At 39.0% G+C, this 18,183-nt stretch overlaps 1 protein-coding gene across 1 annotated transcript in view; it reads right to left on the bottom strand.

The window, feature by feature from the left end:
• Positions 1–18,183, bottom strand: part of LOC130164121 (pyruvate carboxylase, mitochondrial-like) — a 293,836-nt gene that overhangs the window by 40,868 nt on the left and 234,785 nt on the right. Inside the window, exons 16-21 of the mRNA XM_056368580.1 lie at positions 15,151–15,307; positions 11,706–11,946; positions 9,769–9,936; positions 8,752–8,833; positions 2,965–3,122; positions 1,723–1,809 (exon numbers count right to left, since the gene is read on the bottom strand). Coding sequence (XP_056224555.1) covers positions 1,723–1,809; positions 2,965–3,122; positions 8,752–8,833; positions 9,769–9,936; positions 11,706–11,946; positions 15,151–15,307 — 893 coding nt within the window. The remainder of the gene's footprint in view (positions 1–1,722; positions 1,810–2,964; positions 3,123–8,751; positions 8,834–9,768; positions 9,937–11,705; positions 11,947–15,150; positions 15,308–18,183) is intronic.

Here is an 18,183-nt window from a genome sequence, read left to right as displayed (position 1 = left end):
AATTAAGTCCACTGACAAGCACAATCCTTCACCCACAGCTCTGAGTATCAGAGATATGGCTTTGCAGTGCTGTGTGTGTGTGTGTGTGTGTGTGTGTGTGTGTGTGTGTGTGTGTGTGTGTGTGTGTGTGTGTGTGTGTGTGTGCGTGAATGTGAGTGTGGGAGATCACAGTCAATGTATATACCTTGGTTGCTCTCCTTACTGACAGTGCAGTGTGTGATGTGTCTTCTTTATATCTATATCTGACAAGCACACTCCTCCTCCCTTATCGACAAGCCAACAGTGTGAGAGACGCAACCATTGTCAAGCTAACAGGATACAACAGAGAGCATAGCAGGACCCATAGGCACATTAAGCCAACATTGGCTTGTGCAGTGAAGCCTGCCGAGTCTTAATTGAATTGATAGAGAGCATGGGGAGAGGGTAGAGGAGGTCGGGGGGAATTGATGAGGAAAACAGAGGAGGAAAGAAAATTAGGGAGAGGGGACCCAAGAAGGAAAATTGAGAGAGAGACAGAAACACAATAAAAAAAAGAGAAAGACAGATAGAGAGAGAGAGGGAGAAGGTAGAGTAATGGGGAATCCAGAAAAGCATGTCTTTGACGAGAAAGAGAGGAAAAATAAGAAAAGATGGCTGGCTAATAAATGTGTGTAAAGCAGTGACAGAATGAGAAAAAGAAAGGTGAAAAAGAAAAGTGAGAGGGTGGTTTGATAAAGAAAGAGAATGCAAAAGAGAGAACAAAATAATTACAGCGCCAGTGTGAACAGGACAAAAGAGGGATGAATCTATTACTAAGATGTGATGGTAAATAATGAAGGGAGAAAACCAAAAGAATTAATGAAAGATAATGAAAAACAAAAAAGGCAGGCAAGAGGTGAATTTAGGCTGAGAATGAAATTGTTGACTGCAGAATTGGCAATAGAGCACCCTCTCCATGACTGCGATTAATGTCCTCCTTAAGGAAGTCAAACCAAAACTAGTTTACTGGAGTTTCTACCCAAATTTACATAACAAGTAGGTGATACAAATAACAGAACTCAGTATCAGTGCTGAATGAGACTGTCCTGCTGAAATAAAAGATGAAGCTCAGTTAAAACTACTTGGTATGAGGACAAAAATAAAATATTTTGTGCTTGTCAGGTTAGGGTAAAAATATCTAGTTAAAGAAATGGGAAAAAAAACTTACTTTCCCTTCCAGTTACTTAAGGAAGCCAGGGAAGGTCAAACAGACTGAAGCTTAAAATGAATCCAGACAGCACAGAACGCTGGATGTACCACACTTAATCTGGGATTGTTTGACTCAGCCATGCAAAGAAAGAGGGGCAGCTTGGCAGAAGCAACCAGTATGACAGGTGCCAAAGCAGAAATATCAAATACATGCCAAAGTTATACTTGTATTTTCTGCACATCTTTTTTTTGAACTTGTCTTAGACACAATGTATTGAGAAAGTGAGAAAGTTTGAAATACACTACGTGCCTGACTTTTTTCATGCAATTGTGTAACATTCATAACAGTTTATTTTACCATCACTGATTCAAGCTGTTCTGTGTGATAGGATAATAATACCATTTTTTGAATATATTCTTTCCTGCCAAGTCAAAATCATGATTTTCTGGCATGAATAACTCTAGATAAATTAAATGTAGAAATGTGTGCAAATTCTACATGCTACACTCATGATAATTAAGTGGGATTTGTGATGTTTTATGTTAATGTCTCACCTTAATGAGGTCCCCTAGTAGTTTGTTGGCTTCAGTGTAGGCCTTCTTCACCTCCTTGAATTTATTTCCCAGTCCCATACTATGAGCCTGCAATCAATCACAGTGAAAAACAAGTAACAGTGTGAATTAGTAGAGTGAAATTACATTTTTGTTACTTCCTGTTTAAGGAAAAGTCAAGGCATATTCTGGGCAATTTGTTGTCAACCTTTGTCTTAATAATTTGTGCAGCGACACACATAGCTCTTAAATTCATGGTGAAGATGCTCATGTAGCAAAGGGCAAATGGGCTAGTATGACATCCACTGAAAACTGTAATTTGCTCCGTAGTGCATTAGTTTAATTCTTATTGATATAAACAGGTCACAACATTGCTTTGGGTTGTACACCCACATATTTTTGCAAAGTACTGTAGATTCAGTCTCTTTCAAATAGTCTGTGACAGTTTTCAGAAAGTAACTGTGTGCAGCGTACTGTTGATTCTTGTTCATACTTAATGTGCCATACAGCATAAAAAACCCCGTCAGAAAATAAGTTGTTCAAGCAACATTTTCATTCAGTTTCTTCAGTATCTTTGAGCACACTAACAAAAGAAAATGTTGTATTGTTGTAAAGACAATAATTCATCAGAATTAATAATCATTATCAGAAGTAAGAGAAAATAAGTAGATTGATGTTTTTAAAACTAAGACTGTACACCTCTGAAAATGTTGAATATTATCCTCCTAGGACCTGGCGTCCACATATGTGGACCTCACATTTTGGGTTCTCTAGACCACAATACTAACTTTTTATCAACAAGGGCCTGGTGATGAGGATATTATACTGCCACTCAGTAATCAAAATTTAAAACTAATGTCCTCATATGTGGACATCGTTTTTCTCAGGTCCCAATCAGCCTAAATAGCAAAGAGAAATTAAAAATGCACGCCATGCAAGAGTTCGGGTCTTAGGAGGTTAAATATATATATATATATTTATATTTGAATATTTTCTGTGCCAACACTCCTTAAGCTGTCAAACAAATGCAAAAACACTTTATAGGTGCATTGAGTTGGAATTGTACGTAACAACAGTGAATATAAATGTAATGTTACACTGAGCTAATCCCATGTTTACATCTTCTCAGATGCACCAACCACCTCCAATACTCCATCCTAATGCATTTAAAATTATTTCGCTTCAGAATCAAATCACTAACCAAAAAATAACACAATAAAAATGGACCAGAATAGCTCACTGTACCTGGAAGTGAAGGTTGGTGTACTGTCCTCCTGGTATTTCATTCTCATAGACATCAGCGTTGCCAGATTTCATTGTGGCGGTGCAGTCAAATGGAGCATACAGGCCTCTGGCTACTTCCCAATATTCACTGTAGTCAAACACCTTCTCCAGAGCAATGCCTGCGACAGAGCAAAGCAGAATGACATCAGAGAGACGGTCACCATGGACTTTTTTCTTTTAATGAGACTTGACAACACTGATACCATTCATCTTATGGCAATGCTGTTGAAAGCGGAAACAACATATGCAAAAACACTGATGATACTGTATGTTTGTGTTTTCAGTGTGGAACATAGGGAGAAATAAAAGCTTTATAATTAAGTTGACTTAATAATGGGTTGAACTGGGTTCATTAGAATCATATGCTGCATTGACCAAGATGAATATGAATATGAAATGACTAATTGCCACTTCATATTTAAAGGCAAAATTTGTCACTTTGTGATCATTTTTGCCATCCCTCCTGAAAGGGAGATGGAATTGGTGTGATATTTACTATAAATATAGTGGAATTATTGTGAAAGCTTGTGTGGCAACCTGCCATTTATCTGAATTAGTCATCTCAAAACTTCTGACAGCTAGTAAATTGTGACAGCACTGGGCTTATGCTGTTGAGTTTGATGTTTGATGTTTTTTTAAGCATACGAAATGTCTGCCAACCCATCAGGTAGGTGGATGTGTCTCCAACCACAGCATAGTGTGCTGGTTTTTATGATTTACTATACCAGGGTCCTCACTCTCCAAAGAGTCAGCAAACCAAAATGTCAGCCAAGACATTTCTACTGTGTATCATCTGCCAGAAGCCCACTTTTGGACAGCTCTAAAAAATCACATTAAGTCAAGAAAATGTACGACTTAAAATGGTTTAAAGGGCTGAACAACAGTGTAGGTAAAGTGTACCATTAGCCTTTAAGTTAACTTGAATTCACTGCATTTTCATCTTGCCTTTGCTACATCAGAGCCGCTCATTAAATCCCTGTGATATTTTGTGATCCTTTATAAAAAAAAAATAAAAAAAAAACATCTGTTGCTCATATTCATGACATTCTGCTGCAGCTAGTTAAGGTGTGCTAAAGCTGATTACCTTGAAAGGAAGAATCTGCTTTAATGCCGTGACAGACATGGCAGTACATTGAGCTTTTGGCTAATGATGACAAAAATCAGCCATGTTAATGAGACAAACTTAGCTTGATACATGCACAACAACTAAGTGACAGGCTTGATTTTTTTTTATTTATTCAAAGTGAGTACGTACTCCAAAAAGTGTTTGTGTGTTTCCACTGTGATCTTGGCAGGGAAATGGAGCTACTGTGAAATTAATGTGAAATTAATGTGCATGTTGTTGCTTCTCAAATTCAGCTGCCTGCCAAGCCAGCCAGTAATTAGGTCCATTTCCTTCTCTGTTTGAGAACACCATTTTTGTAGCTTTCATTTATGCTTCTATTGTGAAATTACAACCTCCATTTACAAGGGGAAGTGACGGCAGTTTCAATGTGACGGCTCTGTTGACCCACCTCCAGCTGAACATCTCATACGCACATATCATGCACTCATGGCTTCAGTTAGTGAACAAAACAGAGAGAAGTAACTGAGTTCTCCCAGCTGAAAACACAAAAGAGCTCTGCCCTGATACAAAAATGTGGATACACTGCAGTCTGCTCTCCTGTACCGAGGTAGGTTAGGCTAGGTGATGGATTGTTAAATATTGGTCTGAAATGAAAATGCTTTAAAAGAGGGCATGTTGTAGTTCTCTGACTGACAGTGCATTTCACTAAAACCATTCACCTATGTTGTAGCTGTGCTGGAGATATTTCATAATTTCCACATGCCTCCGCTTTCCCAAGGAGAAGTCTAATTAGGCAAACAACACACCTATGAGAGCAGGAAGGTCTTGTGAAAGCTGAATCAACTAATTTAAATGATTAGAAAAGCACCATGGCGAGGAGTGCTGCCATCACTAAGCATCTTCCTCAACCAACAGCAAAGTTGGCCACACCAGTACTGTGTTGTATCTACTCAATGTGATCACCTAACATATTTTTTTCACAGCATATTTTTACACTGTTTTCTATAAATATGGAGGACAGCTAATGGCAAGCAAATGTTGTAGCTTGTAAACTTGTAATGTGTGAAAAATCAGGCAAGAAATCAATCCAGCATTGCTTCTTCCGAGCTGCTATATATATAAACACATATATATGTATTATGACTACGCACCACTATCACTCTATCATGTGTATGTATACCAAAGACATGGAGGCACACAAGCACGTGCATATCCACAGATCAGTCATTTAGGAGCCTGCTTGGCAGTGACAAAGTGCCATCAATATACACCTCATAAGCAGTGCAAACTCACTGTTGCAGGAGACAAACAGACACAGGCACATATTTATGGTTGTAAAGTTGTATACCTTTTTTACACCAGAGACAGCCACACAACCACAGTTTGTGCTAAATGACATAATGAGGGCCAACCAAGACACATGGATGAAGACAGATGAGACGCAAGAAGATTCAGGGAGAAAGGGAGGGAAAACTGAACTCAGATGAAGACAGGGAGCTAAATGTGGGTTCACCTGCCTCCCTGTCTGGTTCAGTGGCTGTGAGAGTCTGTCTGGTTTGATTATCTAGAAATGGTTATAGTAGTAATAGTAATATCTATGCTTTGTGTGTGTGAATATTCCACATGATGTGTTTGATGCCTGCTACATCTTGAGTGGCTGCACTGTCATTAAATCCATGCATGAAACATGCTTTAAATGCTGTGTCAGAGAAACACAAAGGTCACCTTAATGTGTCTCACCATTAAGCTGCACAAGTGTTTGTGAATATGTATGACCTGTTTTAACGCCAAAATGTATGGGTGTGTGTGCACACAGTGTGGCTGACTGAATAAATACAGAGACAGTTTAAAGACAGATGAATTAACCAGTACCCTCTGCTTTTGCCATGTCTTCAAGACAAAGAGATACTGAGGGAGATACTGAGGGATTGGAAGAGAAAGAGCAAAGAGAGAGGGAGTTTGAGGAGGTGAAACTGGTATGTGAAGTTCTATTAATTACTTTATCACTGAGTGAGAGGGAGGGAAGGAGGAAGAGCATATAGAGACAATGCAAAAGAAGCGGGGGGATAGGAAAAGGCATGAGAGCAGAGAGAGGGAGGAAGATAGAGGAGGCAAAGCTCACAGCACAGCACTGACTACTGCTTTGTAAGAGAGAGGGGAGAAAGGGGGGAGGGACGGAGGGAAGGAAAGCAGTAAACAGACTAAAATCATGAAGAGAAAGAAGTATCCAAGGCAGTGCTCTGCTTGATTACAAATGTAGTGAGATGGACGAACAGAGATGGAAGGGGGGAAAAGCATATAGACAGGAAGAGATGAAAAGATGAGCACAAGGTGACAAGTATAAAAGAATGTGGAAGTGAGGAGGAGTTTGTCTGCATGTGCATTCATAATGCATGTATCGGGGTCACATCAGGATAGAATCTAAGTATGCACACACATGTGTGAGTGTGTATGGGAGACATCCTGCAACCGACTCTCAGTCCCAAGTGAAGCAAATTGAAATTCCATGAATAAACTGACAGACTTGAAAACCTCTCACTCTTGAGTAACGACCTTGTCTTTCTCTCCCCCTCTCCTTTTTTTCTGGGTACTGTATGCTCACAAATTGATATTCTGTCACTTAACTGGATGGGAGAGTTTCTCTCACTCTGATGCAGTAATATGTCATGTTTCCTACCTTGCCCAGAACAATATTTACCAGTTCCACAGAATGGATGTGAACCTGTTGCATTCAGCTGTTGGTTAAGTGTGTAGATGTAAAGAGCAGCAGTGAAGCAAGAGGTTTTCCCTTCAAAGCAAAAGTCACACATCACCACTACAGCATGTCTTAATGGCTCGGTTGTTGTATTGCTTTATGGACTATTACAGAAATAGCTTCCTCTTCTACCGAGTTCTCCCTACATGACTGTTAAATATTGCTACAGAAATGATGAGTCCAGCAAAGAAGCCTGTTCACAAGGAGCATTGCTTTTTATTATTATTATTATTGTTATTATTATTAGCCTATATTGTTAAAGAGCAACTAAACACCAGCTGAAATTCTTGTTGCTACTGAACAATGGTTTAAGTTCTCACCTTGATGAAATGTCAGTACACTATGACATCACTTTCGAATGCAAAAAACCCTCTGACCACACCTCTTACCAGAGGTTGACAGCACAGTCAAACACCGTTTCTCAGGCTGGTATTAAGTTACTATTTAAACAGTTAAAGTGTTTTATGGTTCCTGCAAGATACACAAATAACATTTAAAGTAAAGCATGCACTGCGAGATGTATGTAAACTAGGACAATTTGCAGGAAGCCTTCATGATTTTACAAACAGTACCACATACAAGCTTGGTAACACAGCCAAACAAAAGCATGCTCAATTCCACAGAGGTTGAACATGGCTGGACAAAGATTATTGTATATTATCATTATTATTACTATTATTATTATTAGGATCAGGGCTAATCATAATACTATGGCATATCAAACTTATTGACATGCATTAGTGAGAGTTTTATCTTAAGATCACATGGTCTCTTTAATGCATAGATGGTAAACAGTAAAGTATCTGTATCCAAATCATCAGAACAGAAGACAAAAAGTTGTCCATTAAAAACTACCACACAGTAACAAGCTACTTATGTTGATAGTATACTGCACTACAGCAGCAGACAGTACATGACCTGTGTAGTCTGAATAGTGTAAACATAATTAACAGGGCTTTTCGTGGTTCTAAGTAATGGAAATGAGCTATCAGATCTAGTTAGTAGAGCTGAGTCAGTTTTCCCAATAGCATTAGTCTGCATAACTAAGCAGCAAACTCCACATCAGTTTCAGTTTCCTGTTCCTTCAATTTTAACAGGAGTTTTACATCTGGCTGCTTTAATAGATATATGCCACACTGCATCCATCACTGTGCAAGGCAGAGGTCACTGAGCCCAGGCAGTTATCAGAGGAGGAAGGGGCTACAGCTTTTTCCACAGCCCATGAAAATTACATTGAGCAGAACAAAGTGGACAACAAAAACCCAAAGGGGAATGCACACATTATAAATTCATCCCTCCACTTATTGTTCGACCTCCTGCGAAGACAGAGTAAAGCAGTGGTGGTCCAGAGTGCAGAGTGGCAGGCTTGTGACTGAAACGTCTCCAATACAAATACATAGAATGTGGGTTGAGTAGTAAAGTAAGTAAATGAGAAGCTAACAACTATTTCAAGGTTGCCTTAGGAGAAGCCTTTAACCACTAAACCCTACAGAAAGAGTTGCTCATTTGGTCAGAGTAGTAGCTGTAGTTTTTAGCATGCTGTGATGAAAACAAAACCACCTTATTCAGTTCTACAACCAATAGGTTTATGTACAAGCAGATGGGTATATAAGCCTCTAATGTGCTGATACTTCTCATCTGCCACTCTGACTGTTCATCATTTCCATTTCCCTGGATCAAGAATGTTTTGTTTCACAGAGCATCAGTTTTTATAGATTCTGCCCGTCCCTTTCTTTTGTCTGTCTCTTTGTTTTCCATCTAACCCTCATAAGTGGCTGTGTACGTTATCACTGAGCTGAATGCGTCAGTCTTTCAGACTTAGGGCCATAATTAGTGATGCGCTGTCATTTATTGATTTGTTGATAGATTTTTCCCTCGTGTAAAGTAGTAGACTCTCAGAATTAGTAATGTTCGGATGCCCACTCACCGGTGTCGAGCTTGGTCCCCTTGGCGCAAGCCACGATGGCTCCCATGCTGGGCTGAGAAGTCATGCCAGCCATAGAGTCGACCTAGAGAGAGACAATCAATATAGATACTGTTTGACTAAAAGCCTTAATCATTGTAAAAGTGCATTATGTGGGTCCACGCTTTAGTGAATAGACTTTATATACATGGAGTGAAAGGTGCGGTGCATTAGTCTGCAAATCATATGGGTATATTTCTGAAAGATGTGTGCAAATATATATCATCATATAATGAAAGCACAAAAAAGCATCTTCCCATCAAAAAGTAGAGGAATTTTAGCTTGTCTGTCTTCTCTGCCCTGTCAAGTGTTTTTTGAGCGCGCTTCATCTTGTTCATTACTGTGCATGAATGTTTTATTCCTTGGCAGAGTGAAAAGACACAGCTTAACTACATAAACCAGAAGAATCAATACAAAGAAATGTTTTCAGTAGGTGCGTCTGATCCATGGTGGACAGTTGGTTGTTTGTTTCATACAGTGTTACAAGTAACTGAACAGCAGAATGGCCCGACACTGCAAACAGCGGCCAATTGTTTTAATGAAACTGCCCATGCTGGCAGCATGCGTCAGTGAACACAGTAAGGGAAATGTTACTGGCTTCAACAATTGTTTCAGTGACATTTCACAATGCAAACTGCAGAAGCTGCTAGAAAATGAATGTTTGTTTATGTCGTTAGGGTAGCTGGTGTGTGGACCTAGCCCTTCAAATGGTTATTTTAGTTAAAATTACATGACAGGCTTCCTACAGTATTGTGACCCTGATGTAAATTTTGAATTAAAGTTAAAGGAAGTTCTCACTTTCCATAACCTTCATGAGTTGAAATGAGAACATTAGATTGTTTTATATTGATTAAGAATTTAAAACCTCTCAGAGGCATTTTAATCATGTTTTAGATATATATAATGAAAAGTGAGAATCATGCAAAACAACCTTGACCTTTACTAACACGGGGGATTTGTACAGTTAAGATGAATACTCACAGCCACATCAACTACGTCAGCTCCAGCTTCAGCACAGGCCAGCATGGCGGCCACACCAGCTCCAGCTGTGTCGTGAGTATGCACATGGATGGGTACATCTGGGAAACGATCTCTCAGAGCACCGATCAGAAGTTTGCTGGCTTCTGGCTTCAGCAAGCCGGCCATATCCTGGTGAGAAAGGGTGGGGAAAGAGAGGAGGACACGAGGGAGTAGCAAAAGGGGTGAAGAATGACATGAAACATTTCTGTGACTTTTGACACAATATATTGGAGAAATATCTGCTAGTGACTCCATTAAGCTTAATATCTCTCATCCTACATTAACATGTATGTTCTCTTATAGATTATTTTAGATCCACATACATTTCAAACACTCTTTGGACTCCTGGACTCAAATAAACTGAAACACAAATAGACTTTAATCTGCATGTGATTTAAGTGGCTTTCTACAACACATCTAAATTTTGCATATGGAGTCCTGGACTAAGTTAAACAAGATTAATTTCAGCCACCTGTCTTAGTCCTCATTAGTGAAAGAATGTGCACACAGCACTGGCCCCGAGGCTACTCATGAAAGCTGGAACACACAACAAACTGCTGATAATTTGGTGTATTCAAACAAGTAAAAACAGACAAAACAATGGAAGCAGAAAGAACACGTGGAGAAATAGTGAAATCCTTCAGGTGATCAGAACTGGAAAAGAAGGGGTATTGATGACTGAAATTGTCCAAATAATCGATGTGTCTTGCTTTGATTAATTAATCTAAAGTTAAAACTGCCACCTAGGATGTTGGGTCGAAGCGAGTGTTCATCTTTTAGGAATTTGATTCTGTTAATTGAAGACCCAACGACATCTTTGTGAGAAAGCTAGTTTGAATTGATCTGGTTCAAAAAGCCATGAAACCATTCTTTTTTTGCTGAAAAAAATCCCATTTTTGTGGAACTCAAGAAAATGATTAAACATGTACTTGGAAATTATTAATTAGAACAACACAACACAGACTAAAGTTGAGGGTTTCACAGTCTTGCAAAGATGATTTATGTATAAATCTTGTATAAAATGAATGTATAAATCCTAACTGATATTAACAGAAAATCCCAGACAGAGCTTAGATGTTTAGTTGCACTCCCCTTTGATGAACATTGCACTCCTTGAAGTTATAATGCATGCTAATTTCCTCTTTTAAAAGTTAACCTCATTAGCTGTGCAAGCCTTTTATGAGATTGCCACTGCTGCGCGTTATGGTTCACACTGCCGTAGACCGGGAGTTTATCATTTTCACGTTTGAAAATATTCTGTCATGCTTGAATGAAGAAATTAATTTAATGTGAGCATTATCAGTCTATTCATTTAGATAAACAGCTCAAGTATACAAGTTATTTCAATAGGAGGCAATAGAAAAAAACTCAACTGTGTTCAACAGTTAACATGCGAGTGTTTTCTATTCATCAAAATACTAATCAAAAAAGCATGTTTGTTTTCTGCGTGTAAAAATGTTTCACTTCACCGTGATACAATGGTGAAGTTGGTTCTTGAAAAACTAAGATTTTATCTATGTATGTATGTAACTGAATTTCAGTAGTAGTAGAACCAAACCTTACAGCAGCGACAGAAGTAGAGCGAGTAGTAGTGGTAGTTATAGATTACATATTTAGCACAGCATAAAAAAAGTGAATAAAATTGCACACTGCAGTTTGCCTACATTATTAAATAATAACTAGGAACGCCATTAGTCAATTTAAATACCTTACATGCCAAAGGACTTCTATCATAGCTGTTTTTATGTTATTTTGGTGGCAGATTGGCAGGGACTTCCAAACAGTCTTTAGACTATCACAGGAGAGAAAAAAAAAAGGCTTTTTGTAGAACTTTTAAGAAGCCACCAACAGCTCTCAAGGCAATCACTTAAAACACTAGATTCTTGTTTTATTTTCACCTTTATACACAGGATGTGTGTCCCGGCTTTGACAAGCTCGTCTGCCAGTTTCACATAGTACTCTAGGGAGTACTTCTGCCTCATTGGGTCAGACACGTCGCCAGTGTACGAGATGGCAGCCTCCACTACGCCACCTGCAGCTCCAGCAGCCTCCATCCCCAGCAGCATATTTGGCAGGTAGTTCAGGGAATCAAACACACGGAAGATGTCCATGCCGTTCTCCTTGGCCACCTCGCAGAACCTGGAGGAAGGGGTGTCCGGGGCATGATGTTAGCCAACAACTCATACAGTAATAACATCGATATGAGACACAGAAATAGCTTGGCGAGGCGGTCAAGACTTACTGTACACTCAAAGATATCACACAATCTCTTTCACTTATGAGTCTGTCCTCAGATAATAGCACACATCTGCATTGGGATAAGCTGTTTATATCCATCTCCATATCACCACTCATAAATATTGCTGTACCTGCGTTAATAAAATTTTCTCACTATTTCCATGAAAAGTGAGCTTACACAGCCTGCAGGAACCTACAATAACCTGAGAGAAACGCATGCCCGCCTCATTATCCAAGCTGCTCGTGGTAAATCCCTCTTATTATAGCCTCGTATCTTCATCAGGTTTTTCATAACCAGGGTGAGTGCTTACTGAAGTTATGTTGCTGTGAATGCAATATGTACACGCACTGAGAGCTTTCGTTTTGGCAAATAAACAGACACTTAATGCTTTGCCGCAAGAGGATTACCAGTCCAACGTCTGTGTGTCCGGTGTTTATTTAGCACTACAATGCATACAAGTGCTATCTAGTGGACGCTGTTTGGCACCAAATCAAACACACTGTACTGTCCCGCATATCTGAGTCAGAGCTGAAGTGATCGTTATGTGTGTGACCATCATGTGAATCAGAAGTTTTTCTCACAAAAAATTTCTGGCCTTCAATTGAAAAGAAGATCTAGTTAACTATCGTATGAACCTTTTAATCCCTCAGGCGTTTTAGATATTCTAAGATCTTACACCACTCTTGCTGTGGAGTGTACTGTCCTGTGACCCTGTGAAATGCTCTTTAAACGGATGAAATGAAATGAAATGACACTTTGATTTGATTTAGTTAATGAAGATGCTTAGGCCACTCGGATGTGGGCCACCACGCTAAAGATGTTGAGGGCAAGAGAGTGACAGAGGGAAGGGAGGATGGAGAGAGAGAGAGCCGTGCAAACAGATCAATGCCATTAATCACAATTGTGCAAATTTTTGATGGCATTCCCCCTATGGGATGCAGATTGGGGGGGGCATGGTGGGACATGAAGAGCAGTCGGGATAGAAAGGGGGAGTTAAAAAGAGGGAAAGGAGTGTGTAATGCAAAGAGATGAATGGAGGCGTAAAACAGGGAGTTATAAGAATAGGGATAAATAATGACTACATGATAGGAAAGGGGGGAGGAGAGGGGGAGCAAAAAAAAAAAACACAAAAAATAAAAACAAGGAGGATAGGGGAGGTCTGTGTGTGTGGGTGATTCAATGGGAAGAAGGGAGAAGGGGACAGCTGCATTACTCATAAAGCCACGACTCATTTAATTCAGGTGAGGGGAATTACAGTGTATATGGGTGTTTGTGTGTGGAACTGACTGCCGGTGTGTGTGCTTGAGTATACATGAGTCATCCACATCATAGCGGTAGCTTGTGAATCCATTTGGAAAAGTGTTAGAGGCATGTGTATGCATGTGTGTAGGCACAGGAGTATTTATGGCTCTAAATGCATTATTGGTGGATATCTGAATCAACGGTATGTCTGTGAAATGTATGTAACTCACTGAACATGGTAGGAGGCAAAATGAACACATCAACCAAATTGAGCTGATTAAATGTGCATGCCAGTTGTGTGGTTTGAGGATAGAACACAGTATATCCATTTGGATATATTTAGAGAGAAAGCAGCTGTGTCTAAAGGCTTCATGTTACATATGGAGTATGATTTATACAATGTAGGAGGGAGTGGGAGGATAGAAAATAAACTCTCTTAAAAGTGATTAAAAGTGGAGCTTAAAGCAACTCTTGTTCTCAAGTGAGAAACTCCATCTGCTGAGGATTCTCATAAGATGTGGTTGAAAGCTTTGGAAACAGTCAGTAATATGGACCTTCTGTTTGTTAAGTTATCCAGATTTCCAAAAACAGCTCAAAATGCAAAAACAAAACAATAGCATGTGCTTACTTAAGATAAGGTGAGGACAAAAAAACAAAACAATAATAACTGTATTTCATTTACAGGGATGAATTAATGATTGAGAAACTGTTTTTTGGATTCTGTGTATGTAGATCCAATACTGTAATTTTATCTATCTTTTATGAATAACTAAATGGAAAAAAAAGTCAAGATAAAAATAAATTCTCTGAAAGTTGTTTAAACAAAAGACAATATGACTTGAGAGGAAAGTGTATGTTTAGGGGTGAATACATGGAATGATTGATTTAAGTGTCCTGCGCCACAAGTTGTCCAACACAAAAGCCGTTACGATCATGTATCATGAGGTGTGCACACGCACGCACGCACGCACGCACGCACGCACGCACGCACGCACGCACGCACGCAGGCACGCACGCACGCACGCACGCACACACACACACACACACACACAACAGACCCAGTTTACATAATCCAACATGAAGGACAACGGATGCTTTATCTTAGTGACCAGGCTTCTTACAGAAATTCTGCCAAAACTAAAATCTCCACATTAAAAAGCCAACTCAACCTTCAGGCAACAGCGAGGAGAGGAACCGAAAATATGTTCACTTTTCAAATTTACAAACTTTGTTGATGAGCAAATATAGAAAATATGATTGATCAAGCATTTAGATAAGAGTATGGTTAAAGACACATTTTAACATTTGGCTTTCTGTTACTTCTGAAGTCAAGTAGGTTGTGTCTTGTAAGAAGAGTAGGTGTGATAAATTGTTGCTTCAGCTTACCTCTTTTTTTGGTCTATAGAAAATCTTGCATCCTGTGTTGCATTGTTTTTACTGTGGTGTTTTGTTTGGAGTAATTTACCTTTTGATTGGTTTTATCTAGTACTGGTGTAATTATTCAAGGTTTGACAGAAATTTCAATCATGTTAAGTACCTGTGTACGGTTACAGACAGATACAACATTATGTATGGAGTTGATAGTCACCCATGTTGTTCCCATGGAAACAAACCAATCAGGGGATATTTCATAAATAATATGAGAGTGACAAATAATGAAGCAGGGGCAGCTGGTTTTAAGAAAATCTTATTCAAACTAATGTTTTTAAACAATAAAAATGTTTTCAGCAAAGTTTTAGGACAATGTGTGTATTTGGACAGAAATACAAAAGAAGTAAGACTGTGGGTGTTATTGCCTGTTAGCTCTTAACCGTTTGATTAAAGGATAAAATGTGGCGTGTGTGTGTATATGAGTGGCTCACTTAAAAACAGCGTTGTCAGGGTAGTTGGTGTAGCCCACAGCGTTGGCCCCTCTCAGCAGCATCTGGAAAGGGACGTTTGGGATCAAAGCTCTCAGCTCCTGGAGCCTCTTCCATGGGCACTCAGACAGGAAGCGCATGGCCACGTCAAAGGTAGCACCTAATTACACACACCACACACATACACACACACACACAAACACACGCAGAGGCAGAGAGAGAGAGATAGAGAGAGAGGGTTGGCAGTTTATTTCAGCTGTCATCTCAAATCTCATCTATCATCCCAGCTTTGATCTCAATTTCAGACTCAAAAACTAAAATTTCAGACTTATAACATTACCCACAAACACGCACACACAGATAGCACACGTAAAATACACACAAACGGAAGTTCAAATAAAGTATATGATGATACTTTCTCATTCTAACACTTTCATCATTTCATTTTAAAGTCACTTTAAAATCTAAAATGTTTCAGAGGAAGGAGCGGGGAAAAAAAGGATAGCAATCTCTCATTTCCCTTTCTGGGGGAGTAGATTAGCGAATCTCATACCCATTTATCATATCAGCTAGAAATATTGAAGCCTCCACTGTTTTTTTTTTTTTTTGCTGATCCAACACTGTCATCATTAAATTTCATTTTCTGAGCACTCATACATCTCGACACTGAGAGAATACTAAGCACAAGTGCTTGTTCTTTACTCTGTGAAAAGCAGGGATGCCATGGAAAACCCCTCCTCTTTATCCTCTTTACTATTTTTTTTTATTTCCCCCAATTTTGGATTTTAGTGGACATCAGCATCTTTTACACTACTGGTTCAAAGTGGAAATTACTGCAAGCAATACTATCTGATATTAAACATTTGTATTAATGTTTCATTGCACATGAGATATCAAACCGCGATGCTGAGTGAAGAATTCATCTGGGATGGCAAAATTTACTCTAATAATTTGATAACACGAGTGAAGACTGACAGCTGGTTCCACATACAGGACATTAGGCACAGACACTGCTGTCGTCTGCCTTTTTGTAAGAACAGGCAGCGTCCAATCTGCCATGAAGATGAGCTGAAATAAATCAGATGGAGTGAAGGAAACAAGCCTTTTACGCAACACCCACAATTGCCAGCAATGAATTCAACATTCCGTTTAATGTTTACAATAGAAGAGAGAAAAATGACTTATTTTGGAACAAACTGTCTCCTGGAATAGGTGTTGTGGGAATACATTGGCCTGTAACATCTTCTGTTGGTATGTTAGGTAAGAATAAATTCTATACAAAATTCAGTAATAAAACAGTTTGTACAGTCTCATTTTGGCAAACTCTTTACTCCATCCAAATCTCCCCTGGTGGGGAAATAAAAGTTCTATGATGTTAACATCTACCCCATGCTCTTGAGGCCATAAAGGAAAGCCCATGGTGAATAGAAATTATTAATATCTATAATTTGAATCTTTGAGTTACATAAGCACACGCACAGCACTTATCAGCATTTGTGCTTAAATGTGCAATTATAACCCTGATGCATCTGACGGTTTATCCTGCCAGATCAATTTTTATGTCATCTGTGATTCCACTGCATTACTCTGGATTGGCTGATTTGCCTTTGTACAGTGCAGACTTTCATGCTTTTGCTTGTGTCCACAGCCTGTGCCAAGACACAGCTTGCATTCCTTAAAACAGTCAAACATGCAAGGTGCACACACCAACATGATCATATACCGTAATTAAGGATGTGCAGTATTACCATTCGATAACTGTGGAAGGGAACCCTATAGATACGTTATGTGACCCAGTTCATATTACTGTATCTTGTATGGTGTAGGGAGAAACGCTAAATCAGGAAAGGACTTAATCCTCAAAGGGCTTTCACAGGCTTAATCTCTTCAATGATTCATTCTGCCCTTAAGCAGCTGAAACATGTGAAAGCAATATTCCCTATCTAAGACCACTGTAAAAAAAGATTCTTGCATAGGGACAATGTGTCTAGGCAACAGCGTTCGATACTTACGTGGTCATCTCCCTTTAGTGATTTATTTTGGTTCTAAGTGATTTGAGCACAGCTGGGCATAATATTCTTTATTTCTGATCACTTTGTAATAAAGGTACATTGTATAGGGACCTATAAAGAGAGGCATGGTAGTTATTCCTCCCAGTGGTCATTTAGTGATTTATGAGGAACTGATTAAAGGTACAGTTACAAGCTGTCACTGTGGGACAATGTGTGCTAGAGCTGAACTTTTTACTACAGCGTGGTGGGTCTAATTTGTTCTACAATCAATACGAGCCGAGAGCAAGGATGGCAGCTGGCGAATCTGTGAACTTTGGCCATTGAAATCTGTGTGAGTGAAGAGCAAACTGCGATATTCACACATTATCCTGAGATAAAGTGCAAAAGGTTATAACATTCTTTTATTAACGGCACACTCCAATAATTTTATAGATGGAGTTTACCATCAAGACAAGTACTGTTATGATTTTATGCTATGACGAAGAAGAAAGAAGAAATAAATATAACGTAAAGAGGATTCTTTAAATAGGGGCGACAAATATTTACCTAAAAGAAACCAACAACGGAAGTAATACCTCACTATCTGCTCTATCTTAATGAAAATCGAAAAAAGGTGAGATGCATTATGGGAAGTGTAGATTTTTGGAGGTTGACCCAAAGAGGGGAACAAAAGTGTGGATGCCTTGGTCCATTTATTTTTTAAAAATGGCTGAGAGTAAGTGATAATTCAGAATTAATTTTTGCGTGTAAGACAAAAACAAAAACAGCAAATGACATTAGTTTTTATTGACTGGAGAAAATATACTGTGCCAAAAGACTTGGTGGCAGATTCATCACTGTTTTCTAAATGCTTTGCTGTTTATACTTAACGAATAAAATTAATATATATATCATAAAATCTAAAGCATCAATAAGCACAGGAAGACACTAATGCAGAGATAATATACTGCAAACCACTGAAGTTGCAGGAAGGTGTCAGGGGGATCTCTCTTTCTGGAATTTATTCTGCCTTTAAGTGTTTAAA

The sequence above is a fragment of the Seriola aureovittata genome, chromosome 23 (genome assembly GCF_021018895.1).
Source record: "Seriola aureovittata isolate HTS-2021-v1 ecotype China chromosome 23, ASM2101889v1, whole genome shotgun sequence".
NCBI lineage: Eukaryota > Metazoa > Chordata > Actinopteri > Carangiformes > Carangidae > Seriola > Seriola aureovittata.
The sequence above is the reverse complement of the archived record's forward strand: the minus strand, read 5'-3'. Positions and strand labels throughout refer to the sequence as shown.